This window comes from Tachysurus vachellii, chromosome 11 (assembly GCF_030014155.1).
Source record: "Tachysurus vachellii isolate PV-2020 chromosome 11, HZAU_Pvac_v1, whole genome shotgun sequence".
NCBI lineage: Eukaryota > Metazoa > Chordata > Actinopteri > Siluriformes > Bagridae > Tachysurus > Tachysurus vachellii.
The window spans coordinates 14,628,437-14,651,240 of record NC_083470.1 but is presented as its reverse complement, the minus strand read 5'-3'; the positions used below and the strand labels follow the sequence as shown (position 1 = coordinate 14,651,240).

The 22,804-nt window shown below is 36.9% G+C and overlaps 4 protein-coding genes across 6 annotated transcripts; 3 read left to right on the top strand and 1 right to left on the bottom strand.

Moving 5' to 3' along the window:
- The first annotated feature begins 413 nt into the window (after positions 1-413).
- On the top strand, positions 414-1,461 carry LOC132853552 (isotocin-neurophysin IT 1-like). The gene is made up of 3 exons (XM_060881387.1): positions 414-536; positions 661-865; positions 1,283-1,461. Exons 1-3 carry the CDS (start codon positions 420-422, stop codon positions 1,417-1,419), a joined length of 459 nt encoding a protein of 152 aa, XP_060737370.1. The 5' UTR covers positions 414-419; the 3' UTR covers positions 1,420-1,461.
- Positions 1,462-2,837: 1,376 nt separating this feature from the next.
- Positions 2,838-3,884, top strand: LOC132853976 (fatty acid binding protein 1-B.1-like). Its single transcript, XM_060882074.1, has 4 exons — positions 2,838-2,990; positions 3,160-3,332; positions 3,549-3,641; positions 3,811-3,884. Exons 1-4 carry the CDS (start codon positions 2,924-2,926, stop codon positions 3,862-3,864), a joined length of 387 nt encoding a protein of 128 aa, XP_060738057.1. The 5' UTR covers positions 2,838-2,923; the 3' UTR covers positions 3,865-3,884.
- A 152-nt stretch (positions 3,885-4,036) lies between these two features.
- smyd1b (SET and MYND domain containing 1b) lies at positions 4,037-10,119 on the bottom strand. Of its 2 annotated transcripts, XM_060882072.1 has the most exons (10): positions 9,916-10,119; positions 9,173-9,349; positions 8,835-9,048; positions 8,592-8,722; positions 7,995-8,033; positions 6,457-6,652; positions 5,856-5,948; positions 5,465-5,628; positions 5,190-5,358; positions 4,037-4,416 (listed from the first exon to the last, which is right to left on the bottom strand). In XM_060882072.1, the coding sequence occupies exons 1-10, from the start codon at positions 10,035-10,037 to the stop codon at positions 4,261-4,263; spliced, it is 1,461 nt and encodes a 486-aa protein (XP_060738055.1). In that variant the 5' UTR covers positions 10,038-10,119; the 3' UTR covers positions 4,037-4,260. The 2 variants fall into 2 exon arrangements, with proteins under 2 accessions (XP_060738055.1, XP_060738056.1); XM_060882073.1 differs by lacking the exon at positions 7,995-8,033.
- Positions 10,120-11,941: 1,822 nt separating this feature from the next.
- lzts3b (leucine zipper, putative tumor suppressor family member 3b) lies at positions 11,942-22,571 on the top strand. 2 transcript variants are annotated; one of them, XM_060881366.1, is made up of 6 exons: positions 11,942-12,030; positions 14,636-15,215; positions 15,513-16,043; positions 17,258-17,578; positions 18,272-18,502; positions 20,621-22,571. In XM_060881366.1, the coding sequence occupies exons 2-6, from the start codon at positions 14,727-14,729 to the stop codon at positions 21,251-21,253; spliced, it is 2,205 nt and encodes a 734-aa protein (XP_060737349.1). In that variant the 5' UTR covers positions 11,942-12,030; positions 14,636-14,726; the 3' UTR covers positions 21,254-22,571. The 2 variants fall into 2 exon arrangements, with proteins under 2 accessions (XP_060737349.1, XP_060737348.1); XM_060881365.1 differs by lacking the exon at positions 11,942-12,030 and adding an exon at positions 13,028-13,327.
- Positions 22,572-22,804: the final 233 nt, after the last annotated feature.

The following is a 22,804-nucleotide window of genomic DNA, read 5'->3' as shown; positions in this document are numbered from 1 at the left end:
CCTGTGGTAAATGCATGATCACGCACATGAGAAACGAGTCTGTAGTGACCTTCTGCTTGACATTAGGCCATGGGAACTAATGCTTCAAATCAGTCACTAAATTAGATTATTAACTGCTGTGATTAAGATTAAATCATTAGACATTAGATGTAGAGGTGGCCATGTGGCACTTGCCTCGAAGTGAGTATAAAAAGGCTTTCTTTGTCCCCAACCTCCAACATCACTTTTGCATTCTTTTTCAGCTGTCGGCATCAGAGACTCATCAAGAGGTAAGTGACTGTTTTACTCTGTATGTTGCTAATAATTTAGAGATGAGGTAGTTTATGTGTCACACTCTAATCTGTGTGTCTTTTCTTCTATTGTAATTTCTGTTTAAACGTTTACAATTTAATTATTCCTTTTTTCTCATTTCTGCAGCTATGCCTGGGGCACTGTATGTGTCTTTGTTATGCTTTCTTTCCATATGCTCAGCCTGTTACATCTCTAACTGCCCAATAGGTGGCAAAAGATCTCTAATAGATGCACGATCACATAAGGTATATATCCTAAATGTGTCACCAGAGATACCATGAAAATATATAATGATGAATGGTGGGATAGAGATGAATGTTTTACTTAATGGTTACTACCATACATTTCTTTATTTTTCCCATTTTGTAGTGCATGGCTTGTGGTCCCAGGGACAGTGGCCGCTGCTTTGGTCCTAATATTTGCTGTGCAGCTGATTTAGGCTGCTCTGTGGGCTCTCCTGAAGCACTGAGCTGCACTGAGGAGGACTACATTCCCATTCCATGTGAGAATGGAGGGAGAGCATGTGGATCTGAGAGGGGACGCTGTGCTGCTCCAGCTGTCTGCTGTAACTCAGGTAAAAAAATGTCCGTAAGACAAAAAACACAGCAAAGTCAGGGTGCAGTGATCTTAACAATCCTGCTGTGATCTTGTTGGAAAATCAGCATAGACATCAGGTCAGTGTGGCTTTTGGTGTTTAAAGGAGTCATCAACAGAGATAAGGTCAACTTTATTTTACAACTCCTCATAAACCATGTGGTTTGGTTTGCAACATCAGAGAGATAATTGGAAAAAAATGTGTAAGCTGTTTAATGATTAGTTAAATTGTTATACTTAAGCAATAATTGCATTATTAAAATTGTAAATTATATACAGACACAAGCTCTGATGTTCTTAGTATGTTTACCTAAGATGCATATGTTTTTGATGGTTAATGTTAGATAGTTATATTTTATTATATAATTCTATTAATCACATGCATTCTCTTTTACAGAGGGCTGTAGTATTGATCTGTCATGTCTGACTGATGATGAAACTGATCTAGAAAGCAGTAATGGCCCTGGTGGAGATCTCTTCATGAAGCTGCTACATCTCACCAGGCAGCATTTGGCCAACAAAATTCACCAGTGAGCCTCTGGGAATGCAGCACTGATTTATTTCATTTTTTTGTTACTGGAGTTCTTACATATTATAATACACTTCTATTTCCACTAGAAATATGGTATAATTTACAGACTAACATGTAGTGGCTATGATAGATACTGAATAAAAATATCGTGATAATAAATGTAAAGAAAATATGTTTTGTGTTACTTGTAACTGGGTTTCTAAGAGGTTGAGTCATTTTGATTTGATGACTATAAAATCAAGTGTGTTGTAAAAGTACAACTCAATTGATGAGGTCAGTTTGTTCTTGCGTTATCTTCCTTAACACTGTTATCTTGGTTAAATACATGGGGTGAAACAGTCCAGTTTAAAGGTTAAATTAATCTATTATATATGTGATATTTCAATTTATGCTACAGTGGGATAGTTTACATGCATTTCATGTACATCTAACGATCACTTTTCAATCATATTCATATGTGCACTAATTTATATATGATATCTGGGACTTGCTTTTGATAAGGCATCTCATTCATTCATCTTCTACCGCTTATCCGAACTACCTCGGGTCACGGGGAGCTCAGGCGTCATCGGGCATCAAGGCAGGACACACCCTGGACGGAGCGCCAACCCATCGCAGGGCACACACACACTCATTCATTCACGCAATCACACCCTAGGGACAATTTTCCAGAGATGTTTGATAAGGCAAAGTAATGGAAAACTGATAATCATTGAGAAAGGAGACACTTTAAGTTCAGAGTCCACAAGTGTCACTAATGAAGAAATACAGTTTTAAGATCTGAGTCTTAGCACTAGTTGCTACAGGCTGACACCATGATATGTTTTAAGCATTGATTTGGTTTTACAGATTTATGTAAAAATGTCTCAAAAGCATAAAAATCACTTTATGTGTATTTTAACAATATAAAATTTGGGAATATAGACAAACAGGATTTATTTATTTTCATGTCTATGTTGGTGATATAGTTTCTTAAGCTTTCCTGAACAGGTGTATATTGAGTAAAACTGAGCATCTCTGATATAAATGGCTGCAGAAAAAATATATAATATAGTCAAAAGCCATTGTTTTTGCCATTAGAATTGTTGACTGCTATATATAACTATGATTTGTGAGGGAACATCAAACAGAATTAGGTGTGCATTCATTCTTAATGAACACATTGAAGAAAGTATAGTCCATATCAAATGAAATGGGGTGCATAATGTGCATATAAAGCACTAAAAAGTTGTAATTTAATGCTTTGATCATCATGATCTGAGAGATATGCAGAGTTATGCTTTAAGTGAACGTTGGGCCAAAGGTCACCACTGGATCTACGGATGACATTGGACAATCAGACCAGATAGCTACGTTTACTCTTTAAACAATAATATGCAATGCACTAAGAGCACATGACAAACATCAGACGGAATCTCCACCCTCTTTAGTTAATCATTAAAGTACTGTATGAAGATATAAGAAGTCTCAGAAATTGGATTTTCTCCTCTCATTGGTGCTGTCACAATGTCCTTCTCTGGAAAATTTCAGCTGGAAAGCCAAGAGGGCTTTGTACCTTTCATGAAGGCTATTGGTATGTATGCTGAGGAAAATATTCCACAATGTTTTTCCTTGTTCTATGTGACTGATCCTTTAGAGGATATGCAACATTTTTTCTTTAATCATGATGTTAAATTCAAACAAACTAAGTGGATTTTTTTTTATTTAAGATAAAGTTAATGTTAAAAACATTTTTCTTCTAGGTCTGCCTGATGACCTCATTGAGAATGGCAAAGACATCAAAAGTGTATCTGAGATTGAACAGAATGGAGACAGCTTCAAAGTGACAGTAACCACGGGGAGCAAAGTTATGGTTAACTCTTTCATTATAGGACAAGAGAGTGAATTGGAGACAATGACTGGAGAAAAAGTCAAGGTAAGACCATCATATTTCTGTAGTTCTTTGTCTCTATACAGTACATGCATTCAGTAATTCATGCTTTATGTAACAGATCAGATTTAGCACTATTTCATGCATTTGGACATCGTTTCAAGAGCTTTTTACTTTTCATACAGCCCTACATAATTTGCTTTTTAAACTTGACTTGGTATTAAATTGACCTATTGGCATTGACATCTTGTTATCTTCTAGAGTGTTGTGATCAAAGAGGGCAACAAGCTAAAGGCAAAGCTGAAGGGCATTGAGTCAGTCACAGAGCTTTTGGATGACAACACAATTGTGCATGTGAGTACTTTTAATACTTAGAAATTATTTGTTGTTTTCAGCAGATGATGTACAATTGAGATTTTGCATTATTCACCAGTGAGTTCCATTATAATAATTAATTATCTCTAAATGTTTACTTAAATTATTTATCACGAGTCCAAAATGCTTTGCTCTTTTTTCCTTTCAGACCATGACTCTGGGCAACATTGTCTTCAAGAGAACCAGCAAACGTGTGTCATAATAAACGCTATTCATTTTAAATATGACTAAGAGTCCATTTTCCATAGTTCTCATTATCCTCTTTCATTTATACTCATGTTGTGCACTGTAGAGTTCAACTGACTTAGACATATTGAAAGTGATACTGGGTTCTTAGAAAAACACTTTCACCTGGTGATGACGCTTTATTTATAAAATACACAATTCAAAATGTGTAAGCTATTAAATTAAAAAGAAATACATGACCTGTAAAATACAAACAAAAACATGGGCTTTTTATTACATTTTATAAGAAAATCCAGAAAATTACTGCAAAGCTGTCAGTTATACTGATAAGTGGTCTGACTGCTCTTCAGTCACAGTGATCAAATCCATACTGAGTAACTAGTATGCATGGTAATGTGTCAGTTGTGTGATGTTACTTCTTGCGGAAAAGACTCTTGATGCCCTCCTGAACTGGTTCTGCCATCATCTGCATGGGCTGGTTTTTAAGTGCCGCCTCACGCATAGTGTGGTAAACATATTCATTCTGTTTAAACATGCGCAGCTCCATCTCTGTCTGCATGCGCATAGCCTTTAGTGAAAAAGCAGAAGACTTAATCAGCTGCAACAAACTGATTACAAAGATAGAAATTTTACAGTGGCATGAGTTTTACACATGTGGCATGTTGTACCAAAAAGTAAATTAAACAAAATTGAATGCTAAATGAGTATTTGTTACACTGAATGTTATGGTTATGGTTAAAATCTTAATCCATGATTAAAACTTTTTATTAATAATTCTAATTCAGCTACTATGAACTGGCCTAATGCACTGTGTTCATATGCTGTTTATGCACACTCACTTTTATGCTGTTTTCCACATTGCAATTCAATTTGCACAATGCTAAATTCTGGTCAACGCTTGTATTGCACTATTTGCCTTTAGTCCTTAGCTCTGTGTTTTATGTAGATCTGTGTTGCCTTATGTAGCACCATAGTCCTGGAAACTAGATTTCATTTCAATATGTACTGCATCACCTATATATGGTTGAAATGACAAAAGTCTTTTGACTTGACTTGACTTGAAAAAATACAATGATACCTCTAAACTTGATGCCATTCTTTCTTTTTGAGTGAAAACTAGCAGAAAGAACTGGTTACAATTAATTTACATTTACTGTAAAACTGAAACCAGAATGTATAATGGCATAAGTGCTTACATAAATATTGATTATTTTAAACAAGGTTTGATGATTGATGCAAATAGTTTTATAGATAATCTTTGAATTAATCAGGATTTAAGCTCAATCTATGTTCAACAGATATAGGGTATTGTGGATAATGCAGGAGATATACTCTATTTACCTCAAGGTCCTTAGAAATTGGATGTGTGGGCCCATGAGTCACCATGAGAATGGCATATGCTTTGCAAATCATGCCATGTGCAGTCTCTATATGCCCAGCCTGCCAGTGGGTCACTCCTGCTCTCATGATAGCCATCCCAAGCTTAGCATTGTTTGGATTGTATAGTTTCCTATTTTGAGGTCACAAAAATATACAAAGTTTAGAGAATATCAGTCCACATACAGTATTAGTGTTTATCATGGACTCCCATTTGACTTTCAAAAGTCTGTCCTTACATGTATCCATCCACCATTTTGCGTGCATACATAGCTGCCTCCTCAAAGAACTGCAAGTAGGAAAGGACCTCACTGAGTGTACTCCACATCATTAGCTGGTAGATGTGGGTATCAGCCAGGACGTTTTCCTGCTTTTCCACACACTCTCGGCAGATCTTTACTACCTACAGAGAGCAGACCAGAAGAAAAGCTAAATGAAATCTTTAAAAATTACCATGTTTGATAATGGCTAATTCCTTATTTGTTAATGGAATAAGAAATTGCTATACATGTTTTGTTAAAGTAAAGTTTCACAGAGACCAACTCTGTAATTAAATATAAAATATTTTTATGAAGGATTGAGAAGCTAATAAACAGAACCTTTATGCAGTGACACACTAAACTGACATACCTCATTGTAGTTTGCATCCACACGGGCCTTCTCCATCTTCTGCAACATTTCACGGCTGTATTCTGTTATTTCTTTCACCTTCTCATCTGGTACCTTTGATGAAGTGAGGTATTTATTGATAGAATAAAGAGAGAATAAAATATTGATTAATAAACCACATGCTATTTATGTAGCCCTATTTTTGCCAAAAAAAGAAACACTACACACAAACTAGCACAAATAGGTATAAAATTCAGTCCCTCATCACCATACTTGTTCTTGTCCAGCATAATAAAGATAAAGTATCTAAATATAGCACAAATGTGCCTGGACATCGGGCCTGTAGTTCTACAGGCATCTACTGATAGTCATGCTATTTTCTTTCTCGATCTGTCAGCCAAATGAGTCAATAAACATAAAGACAGCTGAGGTCTTGAAACTTTAAAGAATAGGAAGCCCTGGGACATTCATTCTTTTTTATTCAATAAACATATCTGTAGAGTCAAGCTCAATGAGCTGTAGCACACCATAACTTTTATTTAACAAACAAAAGATATGAAAATGATGAATGATAAACTGGTCAAATCAATCTATAAATGAATCTATTAAAAATGTCACTCACCTTAACTTCATCCACTACTGCACCAGCCATCTTCAAGTCATCTTTTGTTTTGTTAGTGCAGTGATCACAGGTGCAGTCAAAGAAGTATTGCTGCTTAAGCATGTGTTTGCGGTCCTCAGACAGATTGAGGTAGTCCACATATGCCACGGTCAATTCTTCCCCCACAGGGATATTACCCAGGGCACGTAGCTCAATTCTGAGAGAAGAAACGATTCAGGTGAGATCCAAAATCTATTCTGTCAGAAGTGCATAAATTAAAGTGTTTTTTTTAAACCACTTCAAAACAGTTTAGCACCAGTCAGCAATGCACACAGCTTACCCCCACATACCAGGGTTTCTCAAACCTTTGGCAGCCAGGGATCCATTTAGCTATAAAAATATTCCACTGATGCCCTCAGTGCAGATTTACTTTATGTATATACAGTATAGTAATCTATCCATTCAAATAGTAAGATGATTGTTTAAATGTGTTCAATAATCATTTGCTTATCAGAGATGGGGGACTGGAGTCATATGACTTGACTCGAGTCAGACTTAAGTCGCAAATTTGAGACTTGAGACTTGCTTGACAAATATTAAAAAAGACTCGACTTGACTTTGACTTGACATTCATGACGAGGCTTACTTGTGAATTGCACATGTGTGATTCCCACCTCTGTTGGTTATATATTGAAGTCATTTTAGAAAAGCTTTTATTTCTGAATAAGTTTAATGCCAAAACATTGCCATGAAGTCATCAACATTATATGACTAATAAATTCAATAATATATCATAAAATTCTATAATTTTAAGAAAAATTGACAGACCCACTGACTCTGCTTCTGCTTTATTCTCCAGACCCCACTTTAATAAAAATGGCCATATGCAATCGGTCATTCAGTGAAATTCGCTGGAAATTTTCTACAGTAAAATACAAAATCAACAGCAGAGATATGAGTTCTGCATGTTGGTAAATTTTGTACATTGATCATATACAATGTGTGACACTGACATGAAAGTAGTTGTAAGTAGACATAAGGATTGCCCTTCAGTTAAGGTGAAGGAAGAAATGGAACATATAGAAATGCAGAAAGAACGCTGAAGAAAGAAGTTATAAATGTGTGGCTTTGCAAAAAGCCAAGACATTTATATGTTGGTAAAATCTGAAATTAAGTGAGGGTTAACAGCATGATGGAAACAGATGATGGAAAAATAGACCAACCACCCAACAGCATTAGCCATTTTGGTAACTTTGCTTTTTAAGCTTCATTAAAACAAAAAGCATTGTATATAAGATACTATATTAGAATTTCTTTCTTTGTGTTAAGGTGTATAATAAAATAAATTATAGTTATATTATATTATTATGTTATTAAAGATTTAGGTTAATCACGGTCTGAAAAGTGAAGTGTATTCATGCTATGCTGTTTTTGGTTATTTGAATATAGCTGCATTTGGGTAGCTGATCATCAGATAGTGTGATTAGGGATGTGATAGTAAAAAGAGGATAACAAAACATGAATAGCTTGGCTGATGAACTGTGGCCAAGCAAACCCACCTCTTCTGAGTATGATACATAGTATTGATGGAAGAGTGACTGAAAGACAAAGTGAGAAGCAAATTGCAAAACCCAGCTATTTCAGAATGTCTAATCTGAATACCTTCTCTCACTTAGAGAATAGACTGACTAAATGTAAGCTCAACTATTCTGAAAAAGAAGAAATGTACTGTAAATGTTATTAATCTGAAAAATAGTACAGTTTAAAATATACAGGACAGTTTTTTCTTGTAACATGGTTGCCCAAAAATACCATAGAATTTATGTAAAGTAAGATGAAGTCTTGGCTACATGTTGCACATAACTACAAATATAAGTAGATGACAGAATGTCAGTGATACATTCTGTATACCTCATGTTTAAGCTACTTCATCAAATGAGCAATTTTTCTATTCTTAAAACTAAAGTAGATTTTTTTTAGTCTTCCTCTAAATTCCCTTCTCTTCTCTTTCACTTCACATTCTTGCTTCCTTTTACTATCCTCTGCCTCATCCATTACCCACTACCACTTGTATGTGCTATGTGTACACTAAACAACTACCTAATGATAGTTTGTGATGCACACTTTTAAAGAATGTTAGCAATGATTGCACTTACTTGCCATTGTTGAGGATGACAGTGCAGTTTGGCCAGCAGTCATGATTGACCAGACAAAGGTTGGGGAAGAGACCAACACCCACCGCCTGCAGGCCTTTATGATCACTTATCATGAAGCCGTTGCAGTTGATCTAGTAAAAAACATGTTAAGTAGTGGAAAGATCATTACTTGTGGCTCTGGTACAAAATGACAATCGAAAAGGAACCACCATTTTGAAACCAAGTATCCATATTCTTACATACCACTCCAAATATATGTGAGATGCTTTCAACAGTGTGTTGCTTGCTTGTTTTGGGCCAGTAATCCAAGAAGTTGTGAACATCTACTTTGAGCTCCTGCATATCAATCTCAGGGATGTCTGAGATGTGGTCTTCCAGGTCCTCCAGTGTACTGAGCTGAAAGTCTGAGATCACATCTCCTTCCTTATTAAGACGCCACATAATACGAGCAGCAAGACTAGCCAAAAGCAAGAAATAAGGCCATTAGACATTGGTATTTGAAACCTGTGTATGTAAATTAGTACTAAACTTAGTTCTTTCACTAAATAGTGATCACGAAATGCAGCATGTATATTAATCACCGGATGTTTTCATTGGGCACTTTGCCATAGCTCTTAATGGCAGCACACTCCTGTTTGTGCTCTTCCCAGGCTGCACGCTGACATGTGCGATCGCAGTATTGTGCAAACCGACACTGGCCACAACGCTGCAGCTTCTGCTGCCGACGAAAACAGCTATGACACACATGAGCCGTATAACTGGAGGCCAGAACAGACAGAGAAAAAGCATGATTGAGGGGCAGAGAGAGGAAGATAGAGAGTGAGGGAGAAACAAAGAGTTTATTAATAGAATTTATTTTCCTTATTACCTGAAAAAAGACAAGAGTCTATCAACCTTTAATATGCTCTTTTAGGAGTCTGTTTCTCTTAATAACTGATTTGATTGATTGTTAATCACATGATACCATGACTACTCATTCATTTAAACATAGAGACAATTGAAAGTTGCCTATCTACCTGTATGCAGCACCACTACCCCTCAACATACAGTAATCTTCTCATTAGTTTCAGTGTAGTTACTGTAAAAATTCTAATATTTAGTAATGTTAAAGTACATAACTAAATAAGATGGATATATTTAGAAATAAATTATTTAGAGTTCTTGCCTTAGAAGTGCAGTTCTTAGGAAAAAACTGCCTCATACAATAGTAGAGTAAAGACTGATGTGGGTGGTGCTGCTGCTACATCCGTTCTGAACAGAGTGAAAATGAGTATATTGTACCAATCACATCAAGACTCTTTTAATAGAACATAAAAATTGTTACCTGTCAAAAACAACAGCCGCAAAGCAAGGTTCTGCAAACAGTACATCCCCAGCCCACAGTTCCTTTGTGGCCCTTAAACCACGTCCTTTTCCTGGTGATTCAAACACTTCCACATTCTCCATGCTTGTAGTTTAGCAGTCTCTGTAGATCTGTAATGTCTCTTACACTGACAGAGTGTCCTGTAGGTCATCAGCTTAACAGCTGGACATACCACCACCACCTTCTAAAATAGCCTGCACCCTCAAGTCATACCATCTTGTGATAAGAAGTGGGGGTGAATTTTTTAGTGGTGACCCATTAAGAAAAGCCAAGACATATCTTGCTGCCAATTTTGCTAGTGCTATAATGTCAGTCATAACATGAAAATATGAATACAAATAACAATGTCTCCTGACTCTCTCCTGGTTCTTGTTTGAGCTACTGTTAAGTTAAATAAAATCCTATAAAGTTGCAAAATGGAACATCTTTATATGTGTGAATGGCCATTCAGGATCCTGGAGGATATTTTAGTCTCTCAGTTGGACCTGTCAGTCACAGATTGGGTGCAGAGACGAAAGGCAGCTGTTCCCACCTGGACACCCACTTGGCTTCATGTGATTGGTGTTTGCTTCCAGCACTTTCCCGAGACCCCCTTCTTGTTTCTCAACACTTCTCAACATCCCACAAACCTTGTATAGCAATGTTACCGTTTGTTTCTGTTTCATTTCCATTATAATTCACATTTGTTTACAATCCATCAGCTGAAATTCTAGGATATTAATAAACACAAAATACAGAAATTTCTATTTTTTAATTATAATGTTTGTACTAATTTATCAATAAATACAATACTGCAAATCTTAACTTATTGTGTAATTTCAGCTTTTTTAAAGGTCTTCAGTCAGTATAACTAAATGCTATATAATAATACTCATTGTGGATATATGTATATATAGTATTTAGTAATACTGATATATACACAATAGATCATTTTATAATGATATATGATACATTATAATGATCATTTTAAATTACATATGAATATAGAAATAAAATATGTTAAACACTGCCACATTTTTTCTAAGAGCATAGGGCAGCAAATAAAAATAAATCTTTAAATATAAAGATTTACAGAAGACACACTTCACCAGTTGCTCCCCAGGGACAGAGGAAACAAAATCTTCTCCACACAGGAGTTTTTCTTACTGGATGTTTCAGTGAATAAAAAGATTCAAGAAATTCATTGACTTTATTTATTTATTTATTTATTGAGAGAGAGATTTAACTTATGTTAGTTGTAATGCTGCATACAAACTACCCCTGCTGTATGGAGGATGTAATTTAGCCTAATCTAACCCTTGCTGTGTGTTGGTCACTTTTCAAAACTTACAAAGGCAAGAAGAGTGTGATTAAAATAATATAAGATTTGATTCTGTAATTTACACACACTGTTTAGTAAAAAAAATTGTTATAAAAAAGATCACTTATATGAGTTTTTTGTCACACATTTCTGAATCTCTGTCTGCATACCACTGAGAGCAAATGTAGTAATGTAGCCTGAAGGGCACGTTCTTGACAATGTAACATAAAACGTCCATGTAATATTTTGGCCCAAGTGAAGTTGTTCCCCACACTGCCCTCGTGGAACTGGTCAATTTACTATGTATGATTAAGACAATTAGTACAGACCACAACAATACAATATATGTAATAGTGTACTAGTGTACTAGTGACTAATGTTGCAGATCTACCCTCATAATGGTCAGTGAGATGGTGTTTTTACTAGAAGGTACTCTTCTCTCATCATTGGCTTTACTCCACAGCACACCCTACTGCTACTAACTGTCCCTTGCTATATCACATGACATTAAACACTCTGAGGTCAAAGGTTTATAAGCATTTGTTTATAAAGTATAGTTAGTACGTTTTGTCACACTTATGTTGTAAGCCATGTTCAAATTGTTTAAAAACAAATGACTTGAGCAGTGAATAGTTGTTGTTGTTGTTTTTTTTTCAGTTACAGCTATTAAAATATTAATTGCTGCTTTTGTATTTAAAGTTTTTATCTTTTTACTAATATAAAATGGATTATTTTAAAGCATATTCACTACTCTACGTGAAAAAACATCAATCTCTGTAAGTTTGCTGTTCATATGCATTTTCTAATAAATGGTTAAATAATTGAAACTGAAATAACTGGATGTTATTTCATCTGTATTTATTGAGCCCATTTGATTTTATTTAAATAATAATCAAGGAAAATATAAATACACTAAAATTACAGGCTTAGTATTTCGGAATCAAATTAAATTTCAATTATATTCATCATTTTCTTAGCTTGAATAAATGCTTTTTCCTGGTCAATGGTGGATATGCAGATCACATTTAATGTTTACTATGAGACAATATATGGAACAGTAATTAAAAAAAAGAATTATTTATTTTTACATAAATTGCATTTGGAAACATATCCTTTACATAAAAATAAACTTAAATGGTTAAATGGAACTGGATCTATATTTATGTGTGAGTAGATAGTTGGTTTATTTACATTTAAGCTTTCTCAATCAGTATAGACCACAACAGAAAAATACTGTATTTTATATCTTGGTAGTAACTTTACTATATTCCATGATACAGGTAACAAATCACTAGTAGGTTATTTGCGTGCCTCAACAGCACACCCTGCTGGCCTTATCACTTCTTTGCGTCACATGACATTTTATGCCCTGAATTTGATGGAGCCCGTTTCCATGGTAACTGCTGCGCGTTGATGTCACCAGTGAATTTGTGAATGGATTCTGAAACCTGTTAAATGACATTGTGTGTGTGTGTGTGTGCATCAGTCCATAACAGGCACGTAGAAATGCACAAATATTTTCGTAGCTGAAAAAATGTAATAATGTATATGTAATGTAAACGCTGCTTAAGCATCATTTCTAAATGAAAATGGCTATTTTCTCCTCTGAAATTCTAAGATGTTTTATTATTAAGTCTTAATAGTCTTGTCATAGCCTTTTTCACTTCACACTCGAGTAATCGTGTTTATCATCAATACTAACAGGTCTATTAGAACTTTAGTCCGGATTATAATCGGTGTCTAGTGTGTTTCAGATCCCACCGTCGCTCATTATTAGTCCACGGTTAATAATCACTCGATTGTGGCCTAAGATGCTCGCCAGCTGGATGGTCGCCACCTGGCTGCAGGTGATCTACTACTTACAAGCGTGTTGCCTACATCACTGCCTCCAAGGGGCGTTTCCAGCGTGTGACAGAGGGGCGGGGTCGAGGTGGGCGTGTGGTCCAGCTGATACGCGCATCCGCCGCTTCCATCAGCCGATTCAAAGCCAAAGGCACTAATCAGGAATTTCTTTTCATCTTTATGAGCCTCGGATGTCCATGAATATTTCGCTGATCGGCGGTGCTCTGAACAGTAAGTACGGTGGCATACGCGCATCCATCGCTTGAGACAGAGCTGTTAAACCTCACACGGGGATTCATTGCTACGTACCTACGTGTCACGCATAGCCTATCGTCCTTATTTTAATGCTCGTAAATGCATTGCATGTAGACGAACCGGTGCTGTTTTAGCCCCTATTGTTGCAGAGACGCATGGGCAAGAAGATGTGGAGCCTTTACAGTCGCGTTGAGACTCATTGGAGTGAGTAAAGCAGGCTAAGGAGCGCGGGAATGGCACACAAACGCTCCGAGGAGAAAGAGCGAACGATGCGCCCTTTCTCTCCAGTATAATCCTATGGAGGACGAATCCCGACGCGCATTATGTAATGCACATGCAAGCGGAGAAGAGAATAAAGAGACAGAGTGTAAAGGGCCAGGTTAGCGCTCGTGATGCTCCTGTAAGTGTTTTGAGCTCAGCATTGTGCACACCGCTGTGTCTCTGTGTGTGATAGCAACAAAGTGATATCACAGTATCACTAGATCGGCCATGGAGGCCTCGTTGGTGGAGGGTGTAAAAAAGAATGTGTGTATAGAGCGTTTATAATGCATGGATAGTGATTGAAGCACAACTGAGAGAGAAACAAACATGAGTGCTGGAATAAGACATTTTTTATTGATTTTCCGAAGGATGTGGTGTCTCAGGAGGTGGCGATGTTGATTCGGGTTTGAGATAACTGTCAGTTAATAGCTGCTATGAGTTAAGTATTCTTCAGGGCACTGTGTAAACAGACGTCTCCTATTGTCTGTTGTTATGTGATAATGTAGTTATTATAGGCAGTTCTTCATACTTCATACTTGCTAGTCTTGACAGTGAAAGGCCATTTCTGCAGATGGACACTGAAACATATATGGCAGTAAGGAACGCACCAAAACTAAAGTTTTAAGGTCTCACTAACTTTTACGAAAACTGAAATTCCTTTCAATCCTGAAAGTACAGGCCAAGGTAAATTAAATCATAAAAACAGGTTTAGAGCTATATGTGGTATTGTTCTCCTGAATATATATATATATATATATATATATATATATATATATATATATATATATATATATATATATATATATATATACACACGTATATATATATATATATATATATATATATATATATATATATATATATATATATATATATATATATATATATATATATATATATACGTATATATATATATATATATATATATATATATATATATATATATATATATATATATATATTGCACAATGAGGCAGGTAAATGCATTATCCAATCTCTCTCTCTCTCTCTCTGTCTGTCCAGTGTATGTGCCCACTAGCTGATGGTACATCCTTCACTACAGTGGGCCATGTAAGGGGTTGTGGTGCTGAGTGAGAGGCAGACTTTGACCACCATGGGAAGTGTTGGCAGTGGGGTGGCTGGCGAACAAGAATTCGCCATGAAGAGTGTTGGCACACGTACCACCCTCCCTCGTGGGCCACCCCTATCACGTAGAGGCCCATCAGATCGCAGTTTCAGCGCTGAACGTCTCAACCCTCCACCTTCCATGTCTGAATGCACAGGTTCCAGTGATGAAAGGGGGGGTAGCAGCACAACCACAGACCGGCCACAGCTTGCTGGCTGTGAGTCCACCACTGCCTCCTCCAATCTGGAGAGGGTGCCCTCCATCTGTGAACGCCTGGAGTGTAATGCTGCTGGCCGAAGGGTGGCACCACGGCCACTAGCGGACATGAGTGTGGATGCTCGAAGGAATGTGGTTGTGCACACTGGAGAGAAGAGTGGTGACAGCATGGCTTCTGTGAAAATCAGAGAGGTGAATGCTACAAAGGCAAATGGCCGAACTCCACCCAAGATTTTGCCCATGTCTGGAAAGTCAGAACAGGTATTTGTAAGCTAAAGAATGTTATTTTCAAAAGAAATTGACCTTTATAATTATAGAGATGGTTGTAGAATACATTGAAATTCGATGAAACAAGGATAGGAACACTTAGTGAACTATAATTTTTTTTGCTAATAGCTGTTTCACTATTGCAAACCTTGATAAACCCAACTGGACTGAACAGAAATCTTACAATATTTACCATTTTCAGGCAAGAAATTATGTATTTTGCTGTTGCTGTGAGTACAGTTTATTGTATCATGTATTAACCTGTACTGTCCTCTTTACATACACTCTCAGAACAATTCTGGATTGGTGCGGCCCTCTGCCTTTAAACCTGTAGTGCCAAAGAGCTTTCATTCCATGCAGAACCTAGTGGCACATGCTGGAGGTGGGGCTGGAGGTCAATGTGCCGGAGGCACAGGAGGGTCTGATGACCCCCAGCCACTTAGTGAGCGTGAGAGTCCAGAGAGAGAGCAGGGCAGAGAGGATGGGGGCCAGGGTGTAATGACTGACTCCGGAAGGAATTCCTTCACCAGCCTGCCCACATACACAGTGCCTGGTTCTGGCTATGCTCCTGCACAGGCTCTCGGACCCTTCAGTGCCTCAACCAGCCATATCAACAGATTAGGCACGGACAAATTGGACAAGCCCAACTATCAGAATGGCCTGAGTGCTTCGGACAGTGGTCGCTCATCCTCAGGGAAGAGCTCTTCATCCTATCACAGGCTATGTCACCTGGCTGATATGCCAGCTGCCATTCACCCCTCTCCCTCATCAGATGATATAATACAGGACTTAGAGGACCGACTGTGGGAAAAAGAACAAGAGGTGAGTGAAATTACCTGGTGTAGACTTCAGTGGTTACAATACTATACTGATCCACAATACTATTATGACATGGTTGACTAACTGATACTACTCCTAAAGCTGTCTACAAAACAGATTACCTCATTAAAACTTTTGTTTTTATTGTCAAATTTCCACAAAACTGAAATCTGAAAGTTTTTAAAACAATGAGAGAACAATGAAATATCAGATAATAATTTTGCTTAAAAAATGTTTTCTTAGTTTTTAAGGCTAATTTGGCAAGTTAATGAGCAAAGAGAAAAAAATAATACATCTTAAAGGATATAAATAAAGCTCTAATAGGAAATATAACCTCAAAGAAAATGAATAACAGAGACCACTAAATGTAACCGAACTTGCCAACAAAAGGCTTGAATAAGATTTTTAAAAACTTTAAATAAAATCACATCACTCATCACTCCTTGACTAAATAAAGTAACATCACTCCTTCACTAAATAAAGGTACAACAAAACATGATCGTCAGTGGGTATTTAAATGTTTAAATATCGAATACATCAGCTGAGTTAAATTACATTTATATTTTCCAAAATAATAAATAATAAAACTTTCATTAAACTTTATTAATTATACATATTTTGTAATAATTGGTGATTTTTTTTAATAAGCATTCTCATTCTCCTCATGATTTTCAGCATACTATTTGGGTTGCTTTCTCCCAAACACAAACCTGGAAGTGATCATTTATTGTTTTTGGTGCTGACTTCAGATTTAGTTTACATCAAGTGTCTGGCTTTTTTCCACAATGGGCCTACTATGATTAATGACACTAGCTAGTGGTATAAAGGTATATATGGGGACTGATATAAAGTGTTATATTGAACGCTATCAGTATAAAGTGATATATATGGTGATTGGTGACAGCTTCATCTCTGCTTCTGCACTGAGACACAATGGAGAACAGGCTTTAGAATTGGCTCTGTTTGAATCTGAATCTATTTGAATTGAATCTGTTTGGCTCTAGAATTGCAGCATTCTCATAAGCACATGTGAAATTCACTTCTGAGCCAGCCATAATATATATATATATATATTAAATGTTTCAAGCTCAATCCAAGACCAAAAATATCATTAATCACAATGTATCATTAATCACAACACAATTTTATACTGTAACTCCACATGAACCTGCTGATGGGCTGTTGAGTGATCACTCACCTGCTTGATTTCCACTAAGGTTCTTCACATGCGTCGCAACCTGGACCAGAGTGAAGCAGCCATCATGCAAGTGTTCGAAGAGAAACAACGGGTATGGGAGCGTGAGATGGAGGAGTTGAGACAGAACTATGCTGGAAGGTTGCAGCAGGTGACCCGGCGGGCACAACGTTCACAGCAGGCACTGCAGGCCCAGATCAGCCGACTACAACAGGACAAGAACCGGCTCCAGGAGGAAATCAGCACCCTGTTGGCTCAGCGTGAAGAACTGGAGCGAAAGTGCCTGGACTACCGTAAAGAGCAGGCTGAACTCTTACCCCGCTTGGAGGAAACCAAATGGGAGGTAAGAAGTTATGTGTAATGACAAATTTTAGACATGGACAGGCAGTGGGGTAACTATCTAAATCCTTTAAAATATTATTTTCTATACCACTGGTGTACACAGATCTGTAGTATATATGCAGTAAACTAAACACTATTTCTATTAAAATGGCACACTGTTATTAAAAATTATTTCTCTCTTGAGAATGACAACTCTCAGCTTTTTACTGTAGTGCCATACAAGGTTGTATAGAACACTTGTAGAGAGATCTTGTACAACATTCTAAGCACCTATATTCTTGTGTTTTTTCATATCTCTCATATCTTCTTATGTTTGTGCATGTGGATTCCCCTTCTTTAGACAAGTTTCAAGAGGGATTGATTCCAATTCCAATTTTAGTTCCAATAACCCTTGATGTAGTTCACTGGCAACTGAGACAATGATCATGAAATAGACATTTTTAAGGAAGACAATTTGATTATATAATCTTTATAAGTGTCAATAATTTTGATATATATATATATATATATATATATATATATATTTCAAATAAAAAAAATCATTACTTCCAGTTGTTTGAGTGAGAAATTTACAATATCTTTGAATGTAATTTTATGGTCAGTTTTGCCTGACTATGCAAAGGAGGCAATAATTCTGTTGATAACTGTACTTATTGAGCTTGGAAGTAACTATGTGCTATTTTGTGTTGGCTAGGTTTGTCAAAAGGTGGGTGAGATATCTCTACTGAAGCAGCAGTTAAGGGACAGTCAGCATGAAGTGACTCAGCGAGCAGGAGAGATGGTAGCACTAAGAGGTCAACTTAAAGAGCTCAATGCACAGCTGAAGGAGAGAGAGGAGGCCATGCTCGGCCTAAAGGATTCCTACAGCAGCAAGAGCCGTGAGCTGGAGAGATGTGAGGGAGAACTGAAGAAGACGTTGACAGAGGTAAAAACAAGCTTAGAAACGTGTGTATTTCCACATTCCAGAAAGCACTGTTACACAGTAGTGATGAGGCTGCTTCTTAATATGTATCAGTCATGAATTTACAAATCGATCTGTGTTTATTTCTGACTGTGTGTATGAAGCGATCAAACTAGTTTCATGTTTTACCTGGAATTTCTAGCTTCACTTGTGCTCCAATACAACACCAAAATTTATCTATATGTCTTATGCCATGATGAATGTACTGTGCTTAGTTAATACGAATTCCATGGATTGTGCAAACTTTCTGCAAAATTCGCTTGTCATGCAATGTTTTAGAGTAATTACACACCAAAATGTTTTTAGTTAAAAACTGAAATGTATAAAGCATGTCAGTCATAATTATAATAAATATTACAATAGATCCTTAACAGTGTAAAATATTTGTAGTACTACTTTTCAGCCAAAGAACTGTGATGCCACAGTCACTACATTTCCTGTGTTAAAGCTTTTAAACAATGTTACTGCTCTGTGGTGTTGCTTCTCTTTATACTACATTATATACATTTCAAGATTATTTAGCACAATAAATGTGCCAAATGATAGATTAAACAATATTAAGTGAAAATTTTGCAATATCATACCCTGAATTCTGGATGGCAGGTGAATAACATTAAAGAATACATGCATATGAAAGCTCAAGACTTTTCTGTTTTCCAGTTGTGAGCAATTTGTACAAAAACTACAAGACAGAGTAAAGAGCAGCAGAAAAGTTGAATTTGTGCCATTATAAATATGTATAAGTCAGGAAAAGAATATATTTATAGTAATCAAGGTCAATCGATGCTATTAGTACTATACAGTAGCAACACATATCAGTAACTGATGACAGATATTTTATTAATATATAAACACCTACATTATGGAAAGCACATGAGCCTCTATTCCAGTCTTTCATATAAATCTCTCTTAGCCACAGTCTCAGTCTGATTAAGCTCTGAGCTGTTTGCTCATTCATATCATTATTATCATTGTACAAGAGCAGTTATGGTGAAGAGAACTCTTTCACTTCAAATAACTCTCTGTCATGAAACTACTCTGAGACACGACACATTTCTGGCCTCTCACTGTCCATATTAGCATAAATCTTATCTGTGTCATTGCTAGACAACACAAGTCCTGCTTGCTCTGTTACACACGTCAATACATGTAATACAACCCTGGAAAAGCATCACAAAAGAAGAATGCCACAGTCACTGGGTTGCTGGCTTGATGCAGTTGTTGCAACCGAGTGACAAGCAACCAAATATTACGTGTTATTTACTTTAAAATCCTATTATTTTTGCTCACCTGCAAATTATGAACTTTGTTGCATAATAAATCATATATACAAGTATCAGGAAATTAAATTTTGATCACCCCATACTCATCTTTGGATCTCAGATTTAAATGACTTCAGTGTATAGCAAAAATTACTGCCAAAAATACTTTCAGAGGAAACTATGCTATATAATATACTTTTTAAATAAAATTAAAATTGGAATATATTGTATATAGTAACAAATAATGTGTATAGAATCAGATATGGGACTTTATTTTTACTAGTGGAACACTCAAATATATTTTTTTTCATTAGTTAACTCATAAACTGAATTATTTGTTTTTGACAGACAACAACAAAGAGTGCATTGCCATTGCCATAATATTTAATGTTGTAGGACTGTAGGACTCATTGAAACTAAATAGTACTTAAAATGTATTTTAAAACTAAAATTTTAGTTCACTCCCCGTGCCTCAGGGGTTTCCTCCGGGTACTCCGGTTTCCTCCCCCGGTCCAAAGACATGCATGGTAGGTTGATTGGCATCTCTGGAAAATTGTCCGTAGTGTGTGATTGCGTGAGTGAATGAGAGTGTGTGTCCCCCCTGCGATGGGTTGGCACTCCGTCCAGGGTGTATCCTGCCTTGATGCCCGATGATGCCTGAGATAGGCACAGGCTCCCCGTGACCCGAGGTAGTTCGGATAAGCGGTAGAAAATGAGTGAGTGAGAGAGAATTTTAGTTCAAAATTCAGGTCAGTTGTGTGACGTTTATTAGCTGCAATATGTTACCACTTCACTCACTTCTCCGCTCTCTTCCTATCAGGTTTCCATACTACGGGACAAGCTGGTGGTGTTTGAGGCTGAGGTTCTGGGGCTAAAACGAGCTCTGGGTGAACTGAGTTACACTGGTGAACGTGCAACAGGACTCACCAGCAGCCTGCCTTGGGGTGGCCTGCATTCACCATGTACCCCTGAAGTTTTGACACCTCTCTCTCCACTCAGCCCTATGGTAGATGCCCTGCTGAGCTTGCAGAGCGACGAGGCAAAGGCACAGCGGCAGGAAGCCGGAGAGCTGCGGCAGCAGCTAGAGCGACTGCAGGGCGAGCTGCGGTTGGAACGACAGCAACGTGAGCTCCAAGCACTTGCTTTTGCCCAAGAGCGTCATACCTGGCGGGATGAGAAGGAGCGTGTGCTCAAGTACCAGGCACAGTTGCAGCTCAGCTATGTAGAGACGCTGCAAAGAAACCAAGCTTTAGAGGAGCGTGTTGGCAAGCTTGGGGCTAAGCTGTGTGGAACATCCAGTACACCTCCACCAGCAAGCCTACCCATATCTGTACCAGTTACCGTTACACTCACCCCAGCCCCAGATGACTCCAAAACCCCTTCCCCTAACCAGCTGGCTCCCCCATGGGCCGGGACCTCTCGCCTGGAGAGGATCGAGTCTACTGAGATTTAGATATGCCACTGTATAATGACACAATACAGAGACAATCGACATTTGTTCAACATGCATTATTGGAAATGATTTGTTTAAATCGGCGTCAGACAGTCCCAGATATTCAGTAAGGGGATTGACAGACTACTTTAAGGGAACAAAAAGATGCAGTAATAAATCTGTGTGCTGGAATGATAAAAGACCCACTTAGACAAAGAGACAAAGGCTCATTTACACACACATGCACACAAACACTTGCACTGACATCTAACTATATAACTGAAGGTATTGAGGGTATCAGTGAATTAGAAAGAATGAGGATTTTGAAAATGTTGAGAGACGTTCTAGAATTCAGTATTAAGAGAGTGAACATTGTTTTAGATATCTGGTGTCAAATATGAAGAAAGTCATAGACACACTTCAGTGATGTTTCAGGGATACTGGGGAACCTGGTTCTCCATCACTGCACAAAGACTGCAGTGACTAAAATGATTACAAATGGTCATCAAAGAGTGTTGGGATGGTTTCACACTCACAAGCAGAATTACTTGAAAAAGTAGTTAACCTTTTTTGGTTTTGTTTGCTTTGAGAAGTCACAAAAACAAAACAAAAAACATTTGCTTTAGTACTCTACTAAACTTTTTTAGTACTCTGTGACTTTATTTGTACACTGGGACTAAGAGAGCATATACAGTATGGATTGTATATGGTCAGATGAACAAGAACAGAAGGAGCAGACAGAGAAAGATTTGTCCAAAACAGCACATAACTATACTAAATAGTATGTAAAACAGTTTGCCACCAATGATCAAAAACACATACTATTGCACTAAGTAGTCGACATACACCACCTTTGCCATGCTATTTAGTACAACAGTATGATTTGAACTTATCCAAAGGCTGCAGGCGAAGAATGTTGCCTTTTCTAAAGGATCAGCGTTGCTGCTATGCTCTATTGTGCGTTCTTGGAAAACAAGCTACAAATTTGGTTGTTAATTGTTGTAATCTATTTATCTATTTATGTAAACATGTTCATACATCAAGGCACTCTGTGTGAATATTTTGAAAAGATTATAGTTATTATTTATTCTAATTGTGAACCAATGAAGCAATTTAACATTGGTTTACTTTTTTAGCCTACCATTTCTTCTAGGAAACAAGGCAACCGTATACAAACCCAAGTTCCTTTTAATGTTGTTGTTGTTGTTATAAATGTAATTATGGTATTGTTTAGAGCAAAATGATATGTTTTTATACCCATTTTTATTGTTTGTATTTATGTTAGTGTAATGGCTTGATGAAAAGCATACCCAAACAAAAGTTAAAATTAAAGACACAAAGTGACATTGAAATTACAGGCTATTTAAGAGTAATGTTCTTGTTTTGTTCATAATATAGCATTTAAAATGTGTCATATGTATGTATGGGGTCCCATTTGTGCTATAAAATACAAAGATAATAAGCCAAAAGTTTTAAAAACATTCTAAATTATTTAAAAAGAAATAATGAATTTCTTATATATGTTATAGACTAGTCAATTACTGATAACCTTTTACAGTTTAGCTGTTTGGC